The sequence below is a fragment of the Prosopis cineraria genome, unplaced genomic scaffold (assembly GCF_029017545.1).
Source record: "Prosopis cineraria cultivar Desert tree isolate PC_DT_omini unplaced genomic scaffold, ASM2901754v1 PC15, whole genome shotgun sequence".
NCBI classification, from domain to species: Eukaryota; Viridiplantae; Streptophyta; class Magnoliopsida; order Fabales; family Fabaceae; genus Prosopis; species Prosopis cineraria.
The window spans coordinates 5,868,697-5,891,365 of NW_026555346.1; the positions used below are offsets into that span (position 1 = coordinate 5,868,697).

The following is a 22,669-nucleotide window of genomic DNA, read 5'->3' on the forward strand; positions in this document are numbered from 1 at the left end:
TGAAATGTCAAGATAATTTAAACAACAAACTCAATAATTGCGTCAAAGGTTTCAGATCAAAATTTCTTTAAGACACACTTGAATCGTACAAGCACATTGAACAACAGCATACTGAGCCATTCAGAAAGTAGCATGTGATGCATGGTTGCTGATACTCGTCCATGCATCAAGGTCACGCAACCACCTTTCTTCCAGGGTAAAATCCTGTAAGATCAAAACTTCTTTCCCTCCTTTCTTGTCAAATATACAAAATTTTCATCTTTGTTTTATAGTTTTCTACACTGTAAATAATCATCAGAAAAGTGAAAAATTGTAAGGTTGAATCAGCTGCTATATCTTCCTTCAGAGATTCAAGTAGCTGCTGGAATGTGAGACTTGGCGCGAATCTTATCAATTCAGAATGTTGTAAAATTGGAGAAAAGGTGCATCAATCTATCCAGAGTTCGAGGGTAAAAGATTCTAGCAAACAGATAGCAAGGTCGTTTCGACCCATTCCAAACGCATGGTGTGATCATCACTGATCTCTGCAAGGCGTATAAGGTTCAAAACTAGTAGTATCATGACATTGCTTTCGCAAAAGCCGAAACATTATCACTGCACTGAGAATCGAGGCTTGTACCTTTGAATCACTCGTATAATGTACACTTTCATCCATCGACTGCAGTGAATGAGATTATATCTTTAGATGAAGAGAGGGAAGAAAGTGACAATTTAAACACTGGAATCCAAAGTATCAAATAAACTTTCTGAATCTCTCTCTCTCTCTCTCTCTATATATATATATATATATAAAATATTTCTCTCTCACATTGAGTGACATGCCATATAAAACCAGTGGAAGAATAGAAAAATAGCGAGGCTCTAGTCACATACCGATATGGCATTCAGAAGCTTAGAAGTAACATCCTGAACCTTGAATAATCTGGGGTGCCACTTTCCCTCAGACCAATCTACGTATGTTACTGACCAGTTTGCTATTCCACTTGGATCAAACATCTGAGCGCAAACCAAATGAATTGGCAAGGAGACTGACATTTTATCGTTGCAGAAGAATAAGAAGAGATTAGTGCACTGACGTTAAAAAATGTTGGCAAGTAATGCTCACTGGCATAGCAGTTTCGTCCGTTCATTTTTGGCTGCAAAAGTTTTAGAACAACGAAAACAGTAGGATGTTTGTCAAATAAGCTGCCAAATTTCATGCTTCTTCCTAAAAACTTCATCATATATTTGTTAGTAAAATAGTACCCTGCAATGAAACTTGAACTTTGTGAGGTAAAGATTGTCAGCCAGGATCATTATAGCATGCTGCCGTTTCATTGAAAACCACTGCACCACAAACGTGAAAGACAGTTCAATTGCCCTACTTTAAGTACTGAACTGCCATATCGTCTGCCAAAACAATTTGTGAAAGCACGGAACTCTCATGCAGTTTTTTAGATATTTGCAATAAGTGCCTTATGCTCTATGGACATGAATATGCTCTTGATACTTGAGATTAATAATATTTGCATGGTCACTCTAAAAGGTACAATGCAGAGCATGGAGTGAGGTCATTGGATAAAGAAATCATAGACACAGGTAATCAGGAGACCAAGCAATGAAATGGCATGTCACTGGAAGCATATGATCCCGGTACTCATCATTTGTAAACATCATACCTGTGACCCCTTTCGAAAATTTTTCATCTCTACTTCAGGCAACATATGCTCTATGTACCTGCCATTTCCATGAGGACCAGGGTCCACAAAACTGTTTTTGAGGGGAAGTAAGGAAGACAAATAAAGAAAGATTAGGTCAAATTTTCACCAAAAAGCTCTGCAGCGACAAATATTTCTGACAAATTTAACATAACTTCCATCAACTTTAACAATAGAAGTTGCTTTTAAGTTGCCTTACCATTCAATAAAGCTGACATTTGCTAACAAGAAGTAATTGTACACAAAGTCAAAGCTACGCACCGGTATACAACTGAAACAAAATTTCAAAATATAATTAACCAAATTGAGTCTTTAAACAAGCACAGGTAAACAAAAACAACTAAATAACTAAAAACCTGTCCGATAGCAAAACAAAATGTTGGTTATCAGGATCTGAAAGTGCATTTGCCAAAAGTCTCCTTTCTGCTTCAACCGTGGAAATTGTTCCCCAACCTACCTGTTAGGATTTTAAAGTAGGTTTTAAGACTTAGATTCTTGCCTTCTTTTTCATAAACCATTCACAGCTAAGTGTCATGAAATCAAGTACTAAAGAAAGTTATCACTAGATTAGAGGACAATCTGCAAGTTCCCCCCCCCCCCCCCGCATTTGTAACGCGGTTCTTGATCCCGAAACAATGCCTAAAATTATTTTTAAAAAATGTGAGGGTATCTAGCATTAGCATTTGAGACCTCAACAATGAATTTCACAAAAATTCCATTTACACTATTACAAGAACATCACAATAGTTATACGACAATGCCACATATTCAACCAAGTGTCATTGCATACATTAAGATCTATAACAGCCAGATTTTTCATATCCCTTGAATGCCGAGATTCATTTCAGATGACAGCAACCACAACTAGTTACTTTGAATTGTCACAGAAGGAACAAGTAACTTGTATAGTCAAAGCATATGCTATTCCCCATACCGGTTTACTATGAATTTCTCTACCAACAAAATAGCGGCTCTTATGTATTGGCTTTTCCTTCGATGTGTGCACATAAACAGAGAATTTGCCTTCGTGACCCTGCAGTTTGTTGTTACTAGAATTCAAATAAGTAGTAGGACTTAAACATTCCTCTATATCATTCAAATGAAAGGAGTTGCAAAATGAAGCCATGTTTTACCCAAAAAAAGAAATTCACCTTAGAATAAATCCACTTTAACCATCAGTAACACCATACACCATTTTGAGATAAGTATTTTCTATGCTAAATTTCACCATATAAACTTGATTTATCATGTCATCGCATCTGAACAATATGAGGCAAACATAACACAAGGAAAATTGGGGAGATACAAGGAAAATAGAGGCACATCCTCTTAAAAGGTAAAAAGATCTCGTTGATTCATAGCTAGGTGCTTTTCTTTAATAATTAACTAGTAATTAAATTATTGCAGCTTATGACTTGATCATACAAATTAATCATTCAATGTGAAATAAAAACCATGGAGAAACAAACAGAAAGAATCTTTCTCCACCTATAGATGATAGAATCAGATTCTGTCCATCACTCATTTAAGTGAGAATAAGTTTCTCGCAAATTTCCAGGTTATAAACTCATGGTCAATCAGTCAGTGGCTTTGTGCCACAAGAATCATAATGCTTCAAGACTCTAGTTAATCCCGAGACACCAGTCATAGCCACCCATAACACATCCCCTTTTCTGAAGAAAGCTCTCGTCTTCTTACACATATCTGTTACTGTAACAATAGCAACACAAAGAACCAGACAGCTTTTACTTGTCCATTCATTTGTGGCTTATTTAAAATCCATCCCAGAATCCAAAAAGAACAACGTAACACAATTACTTTTCAAGATAAGATGACTTCAATTCAATCCTCCAAAAAAAAAAAAAATTTGCCGCAGCCTTATATGCATAAGCCTAAGACTACTCTGAAAACCTGAATACACATCTAATACCATAAAAAATGGTACAGATAAAATGAAGTAAAGTCAGGAAATGAAAGATAGAATCATGCTCGTGAAGGTAAACAAGAAAGCAAAGATTATGAAACAAGAATGCCGTACTTCAAAGAATGTGTGCCAGAGCTTCTCAAACGGCAATGGACCTGGAGTCATAAACAAAAAGGCAACCTTGGGGTTCTTGGTTTCAATAGGTGAAATCTTCAGAATTTCCTCATTAACAACCCGAGATTCAATCTCATAATCAGTTATTTGAGGAAAAGCATTCGGAGGCGTATCATTGGATAGATAAATATAGGCAGCAACAAGGAAAATGATCACTAAACAAATTGTTACGATAGTCCTAGAATGCCTCCTTAAAAGCAACCGATTTCTTGCCCCCACCATGATCAGAATTGAGAAGCTTTCTTACACCTTACAGCCATGCATTTACTTTCTTCATCCAAGTTGAGGACACCTTGGAACCTTCCCCCTATCATATTAATGCCGACATACTATCATTATTCCTAAGGGAAAAAAAAAAAAGAGAAAAGAAAAGGCCATGAATAATTTATATCAATTACTAGAAAGATGAAATAAATACAAAGCTTCAGGAACTGGTTTTGGTCGCTGAACAAATGTAATTATCAATCACTTAGCAGTTACAGGAAGGGAAGAGTGGCGTACAAAATCATCAGTTCATTAATAATACATCATAATTTCAAGATTTAATTATGGACGTGATGCGTTTGTTACATATTCCAGACGCGGCATTGTTACCAGACAATTGTTATTGCGATAAGGTACGTTAGCCGTGATTTGAAACTTGAAGCATCTCGATCAACAAAGCGATGAAGATCTATGAACAACAAAAAAATGACACTGACAACTGAAACTCATTACATTACTTTTTTTTTTTTTTTTTTAAGAAACTCATTACATTCTACTTCAGGCTTTGGCCTGCCTTATCTATTCAAAAAAAAAAGAAAAGAAAAGAAACTCATTACATTACTCTTTTTTTTTTTTTTAAGAAACTCATTACATTACTCTTTTTTTATGTGTGAATAAAAACCCATTACATTACTGATTATGCGTACAAGCGTGGCATTTCGCAAACACAATTGATTCATTATCAACAATTACGGACAATCGAAATCCAAATCCCAACGCCGTTCAGGAATATTAGTACCTCTAACCCAATGCAGGGGATCCAAAAAAATTGCGATATCAAGGAACTCACAATGATGAAGATCCAGAAAGTATGTTTGATCGTGGTTTTTGAAAAGAAGCGTCGTTGTGTCTTTGGTCGTTCATATGCTGACTCAAATTTGCCAAAAGAAACGAAGACGGGGGAGCAAAAGCCGGTTCTTTTGCCACGTCACATAGCAATATCGTCCCTGTATATTTATGTACCTATCATAGGGGAGAGGAGAATAAGTTCTAGCATTTTTTTTTTTTTTTTTACAAATAACAACTTCTGTAACCGTAACTACATAATAGTAACTTCAAGTGGTTGGCCAAAGACAATAAAACAAAGTCTGATTAACCAAAAAATAATAATAAAAGAGTGGAGTCTGTTGGGATATAATATGGGAGTAAAAAATGGGACGAAAGATGAAAAATGATATTCAAAATTTCACCAAACAAATTAAAAATAAGAACAGTAAATTTTTTTTCCTCAACTTTATCTCAATTGTTAGGGTTTGTTAGGGTTAAGGTATATTTGTATTCTTAAATTTTTTTTATGGAGCGCTAGACACTCTAAATAATTTTGCTCTTGAACTAGTTTTTTTAAGAGCAAAAAGTTTTGTCTGTTAAACAATCATTAACTTTACTATTTTTTTGTTGACGTGGCAAATGCATCTTACACGCAAAGACAGGCAAAACTTTGACCATATTCTTTAGTATTAATTTATCCTAAATTTTTTTCAAGAACACTAAGCACCCTAAAGTATTGTTTTAAAAACGTAAGGTGCCTTGAAGTATTGATAAAATAAAATTTAATAAATATTATTAAAATATTTTAATATTTAATAATTTAAATATTATCATTTATAAATATTTATCCAAAATTTATAAAATATTTTTTGAATATTAATAGCTCAAACTATTTTTTGAAAAATTCATAGATGACTTGTAATATTTTATATATCGATCATATTTTTAATATGTATTGAGTTCTTTAAATTTTTTAGGTTATTCTTTGTAATTTTTTTAATCAACTAACGATTTTCTTTTAAAATATTATGTCACTCAATTTAATATTTTAATATTTTTTATATTTTACAATTTTGTATTGAAAATAAAGAGAATGAGCCTCCAAATTAACGGAGAGATTTTTTCCCTCATCTCTTCATTAATCTCTTGTTAAGTAACTTTTTGTAACACATTAATGAAACAGGTAATATCTTTCAAATAAGTATTTTTATTGGCATATTGTTGGTCCTGATCTGTCATTTTTTTAATTTTACTCTTAAAATTACAGTGTGCAAAGAGTATTAAATTTGAGTAGTGTAATATTTTAGTGAAAGATTATTAATTGACAAAACAAAATACAGAGAATGACTTCAAAATTTAAGGAACTTAACTAACATTAAAAATATGGGTAAAATTTAACCCGCACAAAAGGTACAACAATCTAGGCAATGTCTTAAAGACATGATTGATATATAAAAAATAATAAATTATTTATAAATTTATGAATAAATTGGTTTGAACTGTTAATATTTTAAAATTTTATAAAATACCAAAAAATAATGAAAAATTCCTCATGATTCTGTTCTTGCAATTAAAGTCTCATTTTCAGTTTAAAAAATTAAAAAAAAGATGAAATAAAAAAAATTAAGTGAAGAAATTTCCTTTGATCCCTTTCCAGCAAATTAGGTTGACAGTTGCTGAAAATGCTCTCTGTTAATGTCAAAGATGCTAATCTCTTTTATTTGATTTTCAAATCCTTCGTGATAAAAAAATATTGGAAAGTGCTTGGAAATCATAATAATGATGGTCAAATAAAAATAAAAGAAAATTTTGATTTGGAAAATTGTGTCATTGTGGAGAGAAATCCTAGCTTATATTTATAAAAGAGAGGGTTAAGGAGACAATGGAGAGAGAGGCAGAGGGAAAAAATAAAAAATCATACTATGCTGAAGACTTGGTTTCCTCATTCATACTAGGTTTATCAGTGGCGTGGAAGAAATATGATGAATGTATATTTTTTGGGTGCTTCCATTATTTTCCAGTCTATCATCTGGTTTCTGTTTTTTGCTTCCATTTATTTTTTGGATGTTTGTTTTATCATGTCAATGCATGGTCATTCTTATTTGACACCATCATACGTTGCTTGAAAAATGGAAGACTGAATCCCCCCCCTCTCTCTCTCTCATAATGATACAGTAGTCCAGGATAAAATGCCATATAGACAAAATATGCGTAGCATCTATTTCATCCACGAAGAACTTGGTGTCCAAGTCATCGTCCTCATCCTTTGACTATGAAAATATATGGTAGTCATGGTCTTCATCTACGTTCAATTAAGGGACATTTAAATTCAAACAAACCATAAAAACATTCATTGAATGTGTAACTGGATGTGCACGCGAATCATAAAAACAACTACTCCTGATTTTGAAAATTAAAAATACCTGCTTTCTCATTGTCACCAATTTTCAAATTTTATTTTTTGGTTTAATTTTACTTTCAAAGTTATAGTACGTTTTCGATGAAAGCGGGTATGGTAAGTGATAAGTGTCATGGTAATATAGAGAGAGAGTAGCACATCTTCGGTGAAGAATGAAAATAATTTTTAATTAAGCATTTATTTTTGGGAAAGGGAGTAGCGAACCTTTTCTTTTAAATGGACAGTATTAATAATTAATAAATTAAGAAAAAGAGTGAAATTAAATAAAAGAATATCTTAATCCAATTTTTTATTTTCACATACAATTATTAAAATTAACCACTTTATTTAAACTGTATGATGCAATTGTTTTCTCTTACATTTAAATACAAATGGAGTATATAAAATGATTAATGTTAGTTCTCAATAATTTACTTTCCCATTTCAGTCCACAGTTAACAGTGGCCTCGTTAATAATAGCTAATGGGGCGAACGGGAAAGGAATGCCCAATCCAGATCAAATTAATCATCGTGCTGACTGTGATAGTGAGATAAAATGTAGCGACGAAAAAGATTTTACGTCATTAAACGTTGACAACATTATTGCAAAACGTTTTCTTCAGTCCATTTCAGCTCTGAACTACATCCAACACATTGGTGGAGTTCAGTCGGATTTTAAATCAAGATCGCGTCAAGTTTAATCAAGCAATACAAACAGAAATGAATGAGAAGGACGATTACAAGGGGGTCTAGCCAGGCCCCACTTTGGGAATATCGTAGTGCTCACTTAGATTGGCCAGATACAGATTGAATTCCTGAATCCGATCACGATGTGACTTGCCTGCCATTTTTGCCAGCCTTTGTAGCTCCAGTTTTTCAGTCTGCTGGAGAAATCGCCTCTCAGCTGGTGTTAGAGCATCATCAAATGAAGCAGCTTGATCATTGCTACCATCTTTATCAGCCTCAACCATGCTGGATAATGTAATTCCGCCTAACAGCCTCCAAAGTGAAGAAAATAACATTAGCAAAATATGTTGTTAACCAGGACAAACAAAACTCATGCAGAAGGCAACTGACTTAGAACGCGATGCTCATGAGCTGAGGTCAAATATTCTTTAGAGCAATCCACATTGTCAGATTTCGTTTTTTTCGCATCAACTGTTTGGATCATGGATTCAATAATGGAAGTCGCTGTATAAGGCACACAGAGATGGACCTTCTGGATGGATTATGACTCAATTTCACACAAACTTCATTTCATATACGCAAAATAATTTAGAACAGGAGTGACTAAAATAACTGTTCAACCAACAAAAACCCGATTACCCCCATATTGAAAGGTGATAGTTGAAGCCATGTGGCCATAGGCAGCATTGCACTATCATCTGAAAGTATGCTTATATCTGTGGCATGGTGCACGAACAAAAGAAAAGAATGCCTCTTTCCTGACTTGTTTTTCCTCACAGACCCGCGAATAGTAACCCACGATCTAATTTTTGTAAACTTGTTAAGATCATAAAGACGAATTTAGTATTGAAATATTTGCTCATAAAAATTCAAAAAAAGACTATGAAGTCTGGAAGAGACAGCAGCTGCAACAATAGAAGATAACATCAGACAGCAGAAGAAATTATATCAAATTAACCGAAGAATAGTAGCTGCAATGCATCTAAATTTGTGGTCCCAATATTACAAGATTAAATCAAAAGATATCCCCAGTTATGACGATTCAACTCCAAAGATTCACTCCTGAAACTGAATTGGAAAGGGGAGATACACAAGCCAAGTAATACAAATAAAAGAACAACCCATATAAAGTCCCCATATTAAGTCCATAAGCTATCGAACCCCCATCAACAATGCAGAAATGACCTTACATTCCCTACTTCATAGGAATAAATAAAATCACACAAAAAATCAAATATGTCTCACGTACTAAAATTCAATAGAATGAGGTCTGCATCATGCGATGAATAAAAAATTGGACAATCTTTCAATGTTACTTTGCCCTTGAGTTAAAGTAAAGTATATCATTTGTTTAAGGTTTAGTTTGATTTTAAATTTTTCTCCCCCGCACACATATCCAGAAAAATTTAAAAATGGGGGCAAAAATTTTACTTAAGATAAATATTAAATTTTTTAAAAAACATAATTTTAAATATTTATTAAATTAAATTAGGGAATTTTTTTTAAATAATTATCAGAGAATAAGGCATAAAGCATAAAATTGTAATGATGAATTAGATAAAACTATCTAATATAAATAAAATTTAACCACTTTTGTGTAGTAGAGGCTTTTTTGTGATAAATTTTTTTTTATTTAAACAAATAAAATTATTTTTTATAATTATTATTCCTTCATTCTCAAACTATATCATTATTTGAAATTATAACATATAAGTTAGATTTGAGTTAAATTTTTAGAGAGATAAGTGAAACTTTGAAGGAGGGAAATGAATTTTTTTCCTTAAATAAGGGCCAGTTGAATTTTTTTCTGAAGGGGCAAAGAAAATTTTTGGATCATTTCATACAATTTTTTTTCTGCAAAGTAGGTCCGTCCCTGCCGCACACAATGTCTATGTTGATTTAAAAGGCCAAAGAAATCAAACTTGTTCGACTTAACAGAATTCCAGCCTTGCACGCTCATGTTGCAAATCAATGGGCAAATGCATCCCCCACAACTCATAGCTCAGTTGCCTTAAGATATCTGGCACCATTGATTGCTAATAACCCCAGCCCTCTTCTAAACGGTAATGGAGACGTTATCTTATCGCTTCCCCACACAACACAAAAAATGTTACCTTATTGAATGAAGCAACACGACAAAATCTATGTCAAAAAACAGAAGCCACAAGATAACATCACAAATACATTCATTTTTCCATGAATTGCAACATCAGTAGTGTTACTCAGCTAAGACAATTCCCAGATTCACAGCTTCTCGTGAAATAGGTTGCGTGAACAGTCTTCAACTAACTATCCAAAACATTAAGAAAGCAAACAATATAATCTTTTCTCAGTGAATTGCAGCATCAGCATGAGAATCCCAACATTCAAATCCGCTCGCGAAACAGAATATCTTAACACCCTCAACCAACAAGCAATTAAAGAAAGCAAACATTAGGGAACACAAAAACAACTCTTCCACCATTTTTAATACCAAACAATGGTAACAAAAATGAAAAATAATTTAAAAAGAAAGATCCGAACCAGGATTTATTTGAGCTTGACCCTGTTCAAACTTTGTATTCAATTCCCATAGCATCTGAATTAAGTAATTCTGAAAGACAGAAAAGGAGCATCATGCTCACCTTGATTGATCAGAGCCAACTGATTGTGACTCTTACCGCGCTGCTTCTTCTTCTTCTTCTTAATCCCACCGGCCTTGACATCCAATGCTTTGCCCTTCAGCTTCAATTTTCCAATGACGACGTTATCGTAGGCCGACATCTGTCCGACCGGATCCTATCTCGAGCTTTGGAACGTTTCGGTTACAAATCTAACCGCAAAACTCTGGCAATCGTCTTCCAACGAATAATCACCGAGTATTCTGAGAACCATTAATATCATCTGACAGGGATGAGAGCGTGCAAAAGCTAGCAAATAAAAATAATCTTACAAAGCAAGGTCCGATTGGATGTGCGTTAGTTTTCTGAGCTGGCGAACGTTCTGGAAACAAGTCGAATCCTCTTTTACCCGCCAATGTAAAGAGTCCGCTGGTTGCTGGCCTAACAGAGGCCCGCCCAATCTCGTTGAAGGATTTTTCAGGCCTTATCAAACCTCATTTCAAGTTAATTCAATATTAATCACCATCACCAATCAACATATCAATATCAAGTCAAAAAAAAAATAACATAAATAAAATTTATAAAAATGTATACTATTTATGAATAATAAACAGTACATCGGTATTTTTCATCGGTGTTTTGCAAAACCAATTTAAATTAGCAGCATATAAAGGTATTTTTACATGAGAGCTTGAGAACCCAAAAATTAGATATAAATCCATACAACTTTAATTTATAGAAAAAAAAAGAAACATCGAACCAATGATGATGAGGTTTTAGGCAAGAATTCGAAGTTATCTAAATTTTTGGCTTCAGATCGAACTTACCCAATCAAATGAAAGAATCAATGAGAACTTGAATGCTTGAGAATCAACAATGATTCGTGAGAGTAAATAATGATGCCATCCAAAGGCTTGATTCAATCTAAGGAATTATAGTTGAAGATTTGGGAATTTAAGGTAGCCCTTGGTTGAAGATTCTATTCCCCCGACAATGTCATTCAAGCTTTATTAAAGATTTGAGAATTTTATCTCGCTTCAATTTGAGATTAAATCATTAGATTCTCTTCATCATTAGAGTTATGTATGTTAAAAGCTTTTTCACCCTCGATGTCTTGGGTGAGGTTTCCTTCTCTAGGCACGACAATGGAGTGTTTGAGGTCTTTAGCAGTGGAGGTCTTGATCGATCATAAGAGGGGGCGCTTACTAGAGAAGAAGAAGCGGGAAAAGATGATTGAAAAAGATAAGAGGCCATGTGCTTCTTTTTATAATATTTTTAAAATGTTAAGTATTTGCCACCTGTAAGTCAAGTCAAACAAACATGAATAAATGGTGAACTTTAACGGCAGAATAGCATTGTTTTTTAAAAAAGTTTAAAATATTAAAAGCCTTAAAAAAAAATTCATGATATTTTTACCTTTTTATTCTAAAAAAATTACCATCTAGACGCTAACGAGAATAAAGGCATTGTTTGTAACTTTTATTTATATAATTGAAATTTATTTCTTTTTTGCCAATCATGAATTTCAAAAATTTTGAATTTTCTTTCAAAGAGCAGAAGTAAGGAAACATTGACCATGAATGTAGCATGGTGGGGGATTCCAGTGTGTGTTTAGTTTTTAATTTATTAAAAGCTTATTTAATGAAAATTTATTTAGTAAAAGTTAGTTCGATGAAAATTAATTGTTGTAATAAAATTTATATTTAGATGCATTTTTAAAAAATTAATTTAATATACTGAAAATTATTTATATTATAATAATAAAATGTACCTTAAAATGTACAATTATCAGAAAAGACATAATTGATGATGATTTATATTTTTTATTATACAAACGTAATATATTTTAAAAATGTGATAAAGATTTTAAATAACGTAAAATTTAATTTATGATACTAAAAACTTGATTTTTAATTATTTATACTTTGTTAATTTATAATTTTAAAAAATGTGATAAAAATTTATAATTTTTATTATACATTAATATTAAAAATTAACATAATTAATTATTTAATTTATAATGTTAAAAACTCAATACCTAATTATTAAAATAATTAAATTTTTAATAAATTAATTATGTTTTAAATAAAATAATAAAAAATTAAACTTAAAATAAGATGAATAAATAGTTATATTTTTTATATTACTTTCACCTATTATTTAAACGTGATTTTTTATAAAATATTTTATTTAAATAACTTTCAGCGTTTGAAAATAAAATCTTACTTTTCGAATGCGAAAATAAGATTTCCAAACGGACCCGTTGCATATTGAGCCTCCACTTAGTTCTCTCCCCGTGGTTATGGCACGACGACGAAGAGACATTGAGCTGTTTGATGAGCCGGGTGCGTTAATTTTAAGCTTGTGATTGCCAGTTTCCGTGTCTGCAAAGTGGAAATCCCGAATAGGGGACCCACACCTTAATTTCGAAGTTTCTTCCCTTTCTTTGCTTCCCACTCCACCGTACACGCGCGCGCACACATTTCGCTCAATTGACAACAGGAGTGAAATCGAAGCATTTCGCATCCACCTTCAAGCTTCTTTTATCAGGTTCGTCTCCTCCATCTGATCCTTCCTTCTTATCTGGCGCCATATTCTTTCTCATTCTTTTCTTTTCTCTTTAATGTTCTTCCCTTTCGAGTCTTGATTTTTCGCCTTCATTCCTTGATGAGTGGAAGAAAGTTTTTAATTAACGCAGCATTAATTTATTGATTCCCCCCCCCCTTCATTCTTGCGATGGTGAGCCCAAAAGGCTTGTAGTCTTGAACTTCTATGGTTGTCTTTTTCCGGTAGCTTTCGACTCAGGAAGTGTTTTCTTTACGTTGCTTTTTCTGCAGTGGATCGTTTTAGTTTCTCGGAGCTGTTGACTTAGGGAGGAAGGGTGTTGAACTTGTAGATATACAGCTTGAGTAGATTGACGAACAGGATAGGGTGGTATCGGTTATTGTTCCTACTATATTTCCCCCGTTAAATAGAAATTTGCGTAGTGACGTGATGAATGCCCGGATTAAGTAGACCCGAGGCATTTTCGCTTTTGTTTTCATGCTATAATGACTACGGATTCGGTGATCTGGTCTGTTATGACTTACACATGTTCTAGGAAGTCAGAGAGATGGCTGATGACAAAGGAATTGGAAAAGGCGAAAAGGAAGAGACTATGTCTGCTGCCACTGGGAATATAAAGAAGCACAAGGGACTTCTCTCCAGAATTTGGAATTTAATATTTAGATTACATGGGGATGATTTTGAAAAGAGACTAGAATGCATTTCTAAAGAAGAAGCTGTTGTTCTGGCGAGGATGAGTAGGAGATCTCGATCTTGGAGGCGAACAACTCGGCATCTCATTATATTTTCTGTTATATTTGAGGTGTGTTCTCCCCATCCCCTTCGCCACTCACCTCCAAAAAAAAAAAAAAAAACGTGCTGTACATTATAAGTGAGCAAGATTGACATATAATTCAGATTTTCTTACTTTGTCCACCATTTGTGGAATTTTATTGCGCTCTGGAGAGAAGCTTTTACTGTTCCTGAAGCAACTAAGAATATCAAAGGTTTTTAAAGTTTACACTATTCTGGGAACGTGTTAACATTATCCTACAGTGAATTTTATAAAAGAAATTTCAGGATTTTGCTTGATTTGAATTTCAATTTTCAGGTAATTGCCGTAAGTTATGCTACAATGACAACAAGATCAAAAGATATAAATTGGAAGACGAGGGTAATCCGGATTTTGCCAATGTTTCTTTTGCCTGCTGTATCAACTGCTGCCTATTCAACATTTATCAGCTTCACCAGAATGTGTGAGTGTCAAAAAGTTTACAATTAAATTATAATATGTGTTGGAGCTCGTCTATTTTGTTAAAAAAACACAAGTTCCACCAGATATACGCTCTTCATCTTTTACTTTGATTGAAATTATTTGTGTTCCTAAATGTGTTGTGCAGTGGTAACCCAAATCAACAGAATGACTGAGTTGCTGAAATAATTCTCAAACAGACTGATTGTAATGAGAACAACATCTGAATTTATCGCTTTCACTTAAATCACTGTCAATTATTCTGATTTCTATTCGATGTTATGCTAGGAAAGCTTTAAAAGTTAGCTTTCTGCCTATATATTGACATCTCAAGTTGAGGAAATGTCTTCGAAGTACCATGTCAGTTCTCAACAAGAATTTCAGAGGGGAGAAAAATGCTTGAAGTGCATTTATATTAACAGCTTGGTTAAAGAAATCTGGCACATTCATTCATAAGTTATGCAAAAGCTTTGTTTCACAACTGTGATGATTATCACTTCATTCCAATATAATAGTGCAGATTCTGGAGAGGATGCTTGTGTTAAGATATAGATATGCGAACAAGATTTCTTTAGTTTTTGAAATTTAGTATGATTTGTGTTTTACAGGTGATCGGAGGGACCAGAAAATTCTTGAAAGACTTCGTGCTGAAAGGCAAGCTAAAATTGATGAACTCAAAGAGAAGACAAATTACTACCTTACGCAACAGCTCATTCAGGTGATTGTCTGTAGCAACTCTCGTTATGTAGCTGTTATCTGCTTAGCCTTTTGTCCATCATCATCATCTTAACTATCTTTGGGCTTGTATTCATTTCATGTTACTGAAAATCAAAATCATAAGTAGCAGGACAGAATATTATTTAATTTTTCCAGCCCACTGGAGTTCAATGGCAGCTCCTAAATTTTAATTAGGCTGAAATTTGTTCACATATGACTTTCTTGGCCCAATGTTTTCTTGTTTTCTTGTTGAAAGAATCAATCCTTGGGAGAGGATCTTATGTCTGATTAGCGATAAAATGAATGAAACTGTATGTCGCCTTTTGTTTTTTTTTTTGGGAGCTAGGCCAAGGGCTCTTCTGGAGGTGCTTTGTTGGTAAGCAAGTTTTTGAGGGTATATTATAGCTACTGTTTTACTCTTTTTCTTTTTAGAGATTTTTTTTATTTTAATGCAAGGCCACGGTAATAACCATTGAAAAAGACCAACTTCAGGTTATGTTAGAAGTTATAATGCTTTTACAATCTATGTGGGGATTGTCAAATAAAATAATATCAAAATGCTCGCTTGAAGTAAGTAAAATAAACTGAGTGTTGCCAATTATCTGATTCAAGTCACAATCTTGATATATCACTGTGAACTAAGCCTAAGGCTGTGCTGTGAGGTGCTTTGTTGGAAGGTAACTTTTGAGGATATCTGAGCAATTGCTTTACTAGTTTGTTTTCCTTGGTTGTGGTCTACACAGAAATACGACCCAGACCCAGCAGCAAAGGCAGCGGCTGCAACGGTTTTGGCTTCTAAATTGAGTGCTGATTCAGGAATCAAAGTGCATGTTGGAGATGAATCTAAGCATAGTGGACCTACAGGGAAGAGCAAGGATCTTGAACTTGTGGAATCCAGTGGACTTAGAAGTCGCAAACAAGTGATTTCTAGATCCACTAGTCCTGAGACAACTACACCTATGCATTTTGATAAACAATTTGTTGGTTCTGGAAGAATTAATCAATCTCAAATTTCTGAGTACAATCGGCTTGTAACTGTTGTTGAACGTCACCAACCTCAAATTTCAACCTCACATGACGGGGGATGGTTTGCTCAAATTGTGGCATTGCTTGTGGGTGAGGATCCAAGGCAGTCTTTTGCTCTTATATGTGTTAACTGCCATATGCATAATGGTGAGTGGATTGGATTGGATATTTCTAGCTCCTCTAGTATCAAGGTTATTTTGGTGGATCAAAGCTGTTATGCTTGTTATTTGATGTGGACCAATGTGTATTTATGAATACCGTGGCAGGAAGTGTGCAATAAGCTCCTTGTTTCTCTACAGGTCTTGCTCGGAAGGCTGATTTCCCGTATATTACTTACTATTGCCGGCACTGTCACACCCTGAACAAACCAAAGCAATTGGATGAGCGCATCTCTGGTTTCAGCTCCCAAAATATTGGGTGTCCAAAAGTTGACGAGGCAGCTCAAAATGCTAGCACTTCTACAGGTGACAGCATAATTGCGAACAACAGTCTTGTAAATGCTAGCCTTGAGATGGAGGAAGTATCCAAAAAACCTAGTTTGGAGGAGAAAGTTGGTTGAAAGGTATATCTTTGTCTGTGAATTGGACTGTTGGTTTTAGATGCCTAACATCTTACGTCTTATTTGTAGGCATAAGGAGAGCAGCTTTGTGGTTGTTTTCCCTGGGTTGGTTTTGTAACCTCAACGGGACTGAGATATAGCTTTGAAACTCGGGGTTATGATGCATGAGTTACGTTACATGCATAGCTTGTAAGTTATGGCAATTTTGGCATTTTCGGGATTTTTAGCCTGGTGTTCTGAATGCCTGACTGCACACTTTTATTCCGGGATTGCACACGAAATATTTTATAAAACTAAAATATTTCTTCTTTTATAGTTGAGTCCTTGAGCTTAAATTTAATAGTTTACACGTCATTCCTACTTGCCCCCAAGGATAACCTCGAAAAGCTGCTGCTGATGGTTCTGAATGTTGCCAAACCCTGATTCTATGATCAAAACTCTCAACTCCAGCCCTTTCTCCTGTGAGTTAAATAGGACTGCTGATTTTCTTGCAAAAATAGGATCCGAACAAATCAGAAGTGGCAGATCCTTCCCTGTCCCACGGGAGATCTTCAAGGACTCGCTCAACTTGGAATCTTGCCGGTACCACGGTTCCCATGGTTTGTGTAATACTTTTTTGTTTGAGTTTTGCCAAAACAAAACATAAGGCAAAAAACAACTGCAATGAAAAAAAAAAAAAATCTCAAGTAGACTAGTAAGATCCTTGCAACCAAACCAACGTCCGAGAAGATGAATCTTGACGTTATCATCGATTTAAATTTTAAGTTGTGCACATTTGAAGCCTTGACATATAATCATCTCCCTAAATTCGCTAAACGTCTTTGTCAAAGCACTGACACTTGAAAAGGATAAATCTTAAATTTTGAAGAACCTTGTCATAATAATTACATGATTATTACCAGAAATTCAAAATCTTCATATCAATTTCATAATTAATATTATTTAAATTTCTAGAATAATCTTTTATTAGAATTACTGGAGCAATTAAATGCTCTTAAAAAACAACTCTTCTATAAAGTCAAAGTGGGATTATAAGATACACACTCAGTCGGTATTCTACAACAAAAGCATTCTAACAGCCCAAGTTAGCCAACAATTGACAGGCACGGGAAGGCGGAAAATGAATAATATAACTAAATAGCAGCATGATTGCAAAATTCAGTCAAACTAGATTTTTGCATGGACTGGAGCGCGGGACGGGTTGAACATTGAGCTATAGTAATTCCGCAAGGTCTATCAGAGACCATTCAACCTCGTCTTCTAAACATGCTCTTCTGAACATGCATGCCACCCAGGGTGGTGTGTGGTTGCTAATACAAATACCATAGTTGCTAATACAAATACCATAGTTGAAGTACGAGTTCCCCGCTTTCCCGGGGGGGGGGTTAAAAAAAAAAGAAAATCAGAAACAAACTTTCGACAGAGGCTGTTGAAAGCGATAAGGATTTTTTTTTTTTTTCTTTTGTGGGGGAGGGTGGTGTGGTTGGCATTTGCATCTACCCAGCACTTTCAAGATCTCTCGTGGCACCACAGAAACGATTTCAATCCCTCAGCCGTATTTCACCATGTCCGTCAATCGTCACTTTCATGCCCCTTACTATATCACTAACGTATGAATCTTAGTACCTGGCTCTCTTGGAGTAATCTCTATAACTCTCCCTCTCATAACCTCCTTTTCCCCGATCTCTGTCTTGCCTATCCTGTGTTTCATCCATTCGGTGCTTCCTTTCTCCCCGGTCAACATCATCCCTGCGATGCTTCCTTTTTTCACGATCATCCTCATCCCTTCTGCGCTTCCTTTCTTCACGATCATCCTCATCCCATCGGTGCTTCCTTTCTTCTCGATCATCCTCATGCCTTTCGCGCTTCCTTTCTTTTCGACCATCCTCATCCCTTATGCGCTTCCTCTCTCCACGACCATCCTCATCCCTTCTGACCTTCCTCTCTCCACGATCATCCTCATCCCTCCCATGCTTTCTTTCTCCACCATCATCCTCATTCTTTCTGTGCCTCCTTTCTCTAACATCATCTTCATCCCTTTGGTGCTTCCTTTCTCCATGATCATTCTCATCCCTTCTGTATTTCGTTTCTCCATGATCATCGTCGTCATCATCCCTCCTGTATTTTCTCACTCCACAATCATCTTCATCCCTTGCATATTTTTTCTCTCCCAAATCATCATTCTGTTTATGCCTTCTTATTTCTTGATCATCACCATTTCTAAAACGGGATTCACTATCCCTACCATACTTTCTGCCTCTATGCTCAACAGGTTCACCATCATACCCTCTAAGCCTAACTGATTTTGAGGAATCACCTCTTTCATCTTTGTGACTAAACATCCTAGATTTTGATTCAGACTCAGACTTGCAAAACTTCCCATGATACTCATGCTCTGCATCTACTGCAGAATACCGTTCCCCCCCACCTCTGTCTCCATCAAGCTTGCTCTTGCTTCTCATCATTTCTTGGCTTCCACTATTTGATCCCTCCGCCAAATTTCTCTCCTCTTTCATACCGTAAAATTTTCTCAATGAGTTCAAGCCATCAGCATTTGGGCCATTTTTTCCTTTTCCCTCAAGATCTTCAGCTTCAAATCTGAATTTTTTCTCTTTCACATCATATCCTTTAACATTTGGTCGAGAAATTCTATCATATACCTCCTCACTGCATCCATTTCTTTTTCTTGAAACCGTTTCTCTCTTTCTGGAATCCTTGTATCTATTATCAGTAGAACCACTATCTGAATCACTGTCACTGCTGCTGTCACTTACATCAGTAGAAGAGAATGATCCCCTCGCTGAGTCTGTATCAGGGTCATCATCAGAATCATGCCTTTTCCTCGGCTTCTGTTTTCCATGTACACTTTTTTTCTTCTCCTCCACCACATCATCATCATCTGAGTCATGCCTCCTATGAACCATTTTAAATTTGTCCTTTCTTTTCCTCACATCATCACTACTGTCAGAATCTGAACCAGAACCAGAATCAGAACTTGAATCATCACTTTCCCTACCCTTGCCACTCTTGTGACGATTACATATCTTCTTTGAAACCACCTCCACATTCTTAGCATCACTGTCAGAGTCATATTCATCATCAATCTCCCTTGTTCCTTTAGGATGCCTCCTTCTACCACTCTTCACCATTTCCCCGCTGCTATCTGAATCAGATGAACCATCCTTTTGCTTTCTCTTTTGACCGTCACCCTTCTTGATTTGCCTTGAGTCTTTGATGCCCTTCTTATCATCATTTTCAACTTTTTGACCTTCAATCATTTTCTCCTTCCGAGTGAAATCTCTATCCAAAAAAGCATGTTCACGTCTCAGATTATGCTTGTCATCCCCATCAGTACCATTTTTTCGTTCAGCCTGTGGTGCATCATCATTTCCTTCTACATTCATTTCATTGACTTCAGCTGAAGTTATGCCAAGAGCAGCTTTCAAAGTTTCCATTTGCTTTTCCTTTCTAGCAGCAATTTGGTGGGTCTGTGTGTCAGAAAACCTGGCAGCCAAAAAAAAAAGGGTAACAGCTGAGAGCACTGACCATAATATATCAGGCAATTTATCAACATTAAGTCATTCACACTTATTTATCATGAATTCCTAATTTAAATGTTAAAGCAATCATTCAAACTGTGTCTTTTTTAAGGAGGAAATGATTGATTACCATATTAAGGGTAAACAACAATAACAAGCTTTATCCCACTAGGTGGGATTGCTTATATAGATTGCACAATGCTATTGTATTCTATCATCAGCCAAGCTTTTAGGAATATTATTAACTAAGAAGTCCAGTTTAACACCTATCACAAGTGTTCTCTTTAATCTTTCTCTATCCCTCTTTACTGGGCTCAAAATTATCCATTCCACTCTCCTCATTGGTGTTCCCCACAGCCTTCTCTGTACATGTGAAGGGTATACAAAAGCATAAAATCCATCCAAACAAACCCTGTTTTGTGTTGAATATATGCCTCCACATCACTAAACCTCCAAAGACTAGATTACAGCCAAGACCATGGAAGAATATTATACACTGGGACAACCATCCAAATAATTTGTTGGCACCAAAAATAGAACTCGACCATCGACCAGTTAGTTAACTTAAAGCCACAAGCATCTAACAGAGATTTAAAAGCAAAAGAAAATATCAATTATACATTCAACTAACAAAAAAGCTGAATTGAAGAGCTACATTAAAGAGGCCAAAGAGCATCCAAACAATAATTCATAATCACTTAGCAAGAAAAGAATAATTGTTTCAAAAACATATCAGTGAATCTTAATAATGAGACAGAAATTACTTTTTCTCTGCAATTGACACCGGTATAGGTCCATCGCTTTCCTGAGTATCTGCTTCCGCTTCCAATTTCTTCCGGGCCTCATCCAGTTTCTCAGCAATCTCAGTATCAGTGTAACCCTGATCAATGAGTTTATCTTCGAGGATCACCAGCTTGAGCTGAATCTGACGTTTGCGGTCATGCTCAAGGATCTCTTTATTAGGCTTCCTAGTAACACCTGCAGTACCCTGATCAGCCTCATACCCGCGGGTGTTTTCAGCAACTTTGCTAATCTTGGGCTTGACAAAGAACTTGTTGCTCTGTATGTATCCATTCGTACCAGAACCCCTAGGGGTCTGTAACCCTATTCCGTTGTACATATCTGTTGCTCGAGTAAAACCTCTGCAATTAAAACAGAATTAAAAAAAGGAGATAAGAAACCCTAATTTCAAAGGCAACTATAGATCTGAAAGCATAACCCTAGACGAAACAAATCATCGCCAAACAAAATCACATTTTACAAAGTCCGCCAGTTTCTAATTCAATAATCAAACTAAAATCTACACTGAAGAAGAAAAGAAAATAAACGATAAAAAGCGAACACTCACTTCAGATAATCGTGTTCGCCGTCCTTCTCGCCTCGAGTGAAGGAGGGAAGAGAAAGATGAATAGCAAGCCGCGTCGCTCTGTTGAAAGAGGGAAAAGAAAGATAAATACCAGGCTGCACCGATAATAATCAATTAAGCGGTGATTTGAGAACAACTAATTTATCTAATCTCATCATTATTAAATTAAGAAAACGACTAATTTATCTAATCTAATTATTTTTAAATTTAAAAATATATTTAATCATTTAATTTCACACCATATTTAATTTTAGTGTGAGTTTAGTTTTTCATTCATATATAACAAAAGTTTATTTAAGAGCCCAATTATTTATTGTATTTTACAAAAGTACACTGTAAATATAATTTGAATGTAATTTTTAGTGTTGTCCAAACAGAAGTTTAATACTTCTATTTTATAAAATATCTTTTTAATTTTTTAATCTTAACAATATTATCAAACCTTTAAGTATTAACAAAATAATTTTAAATATTAACATATTAAATTTAATTTTTCTTGAAATAACAATGAAACAAAAAATAATCATTTAAAATAAATAGTATTAAGGTTAGAAAATTGAAAAATTATTTTATAAAATTAAATGATCAAATTGACTGGCCTTCATGTAATTATATTTAATATATAAATTTCAATTAAGCTAATTATTTTTTGAAATACCATTTAATCCAATTTGAAATTTAAAGATAATTTCAATTCAATCTATTTATTTAAATGTCAGTCAATTTTCTGAATAATTTGATTTGATAGTTTTATGTTTCGAAATCATACTAAATCTCGTAATAATAAGACCGATTCAATTAGTTTCAATTTAGAAGATCAATTCAATTATACTAAATACAAACCAATTAGCTTTAAAATTTTCAGATTTAGCCATTCAAAGTTAAACGTAATTCAAAAAAATTCAAATTTTGGTGAACATTTCAATGATTTGGACTTATTTTTTGTTTTTACATTGCAAAATGCAGCATTTAACCTTCAAAATGTCATATTTATATTTAAATATTACTTTCTCTGTTAAAAAATATAAGGCATTATTAATCAAATCTTATTCTTAATAAAATAGTTACTTATCTTTAAATTAATACTATCCTTTTATATTTATCCCTATGTAATAAAAAATTTTACTCTAAAATAAATATAAAATGATTATTTA

At 34.5% G+C, this 22,669-nt stretch overlaps 4 protein-coding genes across 12 annotated transcripts; 1 reads left to right on the forward strand and 3 right to left on the reverse strand.

The window, feature by feature from the left end:
• Nucleotides 1-13: 13 nt before the first annotated feature.
• Nucleotides 14-4,960, reverse strand: LOC129294284 (glycosyltransferase BC10-like). 5 transcript variants are annotated; one of them, XM_054932513.1, is made up of 11 exons: nucleotides 4,850-4,960; nucleotides 3,736-4,136; nucleotides 2,632-2,730; nucleotides 2,054-2,154; nucleotides 1,897-1,968; nucleotides 1,659-1,749; nucleotides 1,246-1,326; nucleotides 1,077-1,136; nucleotides 874-996; nucleotides 620-658; nucleotides 14-524 (listed from the first exon to the last, which is right to left on the reverse strand). In XM_054932513.1, exons 2-11 carry the CDS (start codon nucleotides 4,015-4,017, stop codon nucleotides 396-398), a joined length of 1,077 nt encoding a protein of 358 aa, XP_054788488.1. In that variant the 5' UTR covers nucleotides 4,018-4,136; nucleotides 4,850-4,960; the 3' UTR covers nucleotides 14-395. The 5 variants fall into 5 exon arrangements, with proteins under 5 accessions (XP_054788488.1, XP_054788490.1, XP_054788492.1 ...); XM_054932515.1 differs by having other exon boundaries at nucleotides 3,736-4,102; nucleotides 4,850-4,891; XM_054932517.1 differs by having other exon boundaries at nucleotides 1,659-1,716; nucleotides 4,799-4,877.
• Nucleotides 4,961-7,799: 2,839 nt separating this feature from the next.
• Nucleotides 7,800-10,984, reverse strand: LOC129294147 (uncharacterized). 2 transcript variants are annotated; one of them, XM_054932296.1, is made up of 3 exons: nucleotides 10,845-10,984; nucleotides 10,537-10,775; nucleotides 7,800-8,216 (listed from the first exon to the last, which is right to left on the reverse strand). In XM_054932296.1, exons 2-3 carry the CDS (start codon nucleotides 10,673-10,675, stop codon nucleotides 7,975-7,977), a joined length of 381 nt encoding a protein of 126 aa, XP_054788271.1. In that variant the 5' UTR covers nucleotides 10,676-10,775; nucleotides 10,845-10,984; the 3' UTR covers nucleotides 7,800-7,974. The 2 variants fall into 2 exon arrangements, with proteins under 2 accessions (XP_054788271.1, XP_054788272.1); XM_054932297.1 differs by having other exon boundaries at nucleotides 10,537-10,749; nucleotides 10,845-10,978.
• Nucleotides 10,985-12,850: 1,866 nt separating this feature from the next.
• LOC129294378 (uncharacterized protein At2g24330-like) lies at nucleotides 12,851-16,921 on the forward strand. Of its 4 annotated transcripts, none has more exons than XM_054932701.1 (8): nucleotides 12,851-13,062; nucleotides 13,350-13,443; nucleotides 13,613-13,879; nucleotides 14,168-14,312; nucleotides 14,917-15,026; nucleotides 15,769-16,198; nucleotides 16,351-16,613; nucleotides 16,680-16,921. In XM_054932701.1, the coding sequence occupies exons 3-7, from the start codon at nucleotides 13,625-13,627 to the stop codon at nucleotides 16,608-16,610; spliced, it is 1,200 nt and encodes a 399-aa protein (XP_054788676.1). In that variant the 5' UTR covers nucleotides 12,851-13,062; nucleotides 13,350-13,443; nucleotides 13,613-13,624; the 3' UTR covers nucleotides 16,611-16,613; nucleotides 16,680-16,921. The 4 variants fall into 4 exon arrangements, with proteins under 4 accessions (XP_054788676.1, XP_054788677.1, XP_054788675.1 ...); XM_054932700.1 differs by having other exon boundaries at nucleotides 12,852-13,062; nucleotides 13,350-13,446; XM_054932702.1 differs by lacking the exon at nucleotides 13,350-13,443.
• An 800-nt stretch (nucleotides 16,922-17,721) lies between these two features.
• Nucleotides 17,722-21,610, reverse strand: LOC129294376 (uncharacterized). The gene is made up of 3 exons (XM_054932695.1): nucleotides 21,498-21,610; nucleotides 20,914-21,291; nucleotides 17,722-20,114 (listed from the first exon to the last, which is right to left on the reverse strand). Exons 2-3 carry the CDS (start codon nucleotides 21,267-21,269, stop codon nucleotides 18,230-18,232), a joined length of 2,241 nt encoding a protein of 746 aa, XP_054788670.1. The 5' UTR covers nucleotides 21,270-21,291; nucleotides 21,498-21,610; the 3' UTR covers nucleotides 17,722-18,229.
• Between the last annotated feature and the right edge of the window lie 1,059 nt (nucleotides 21,611-22,669).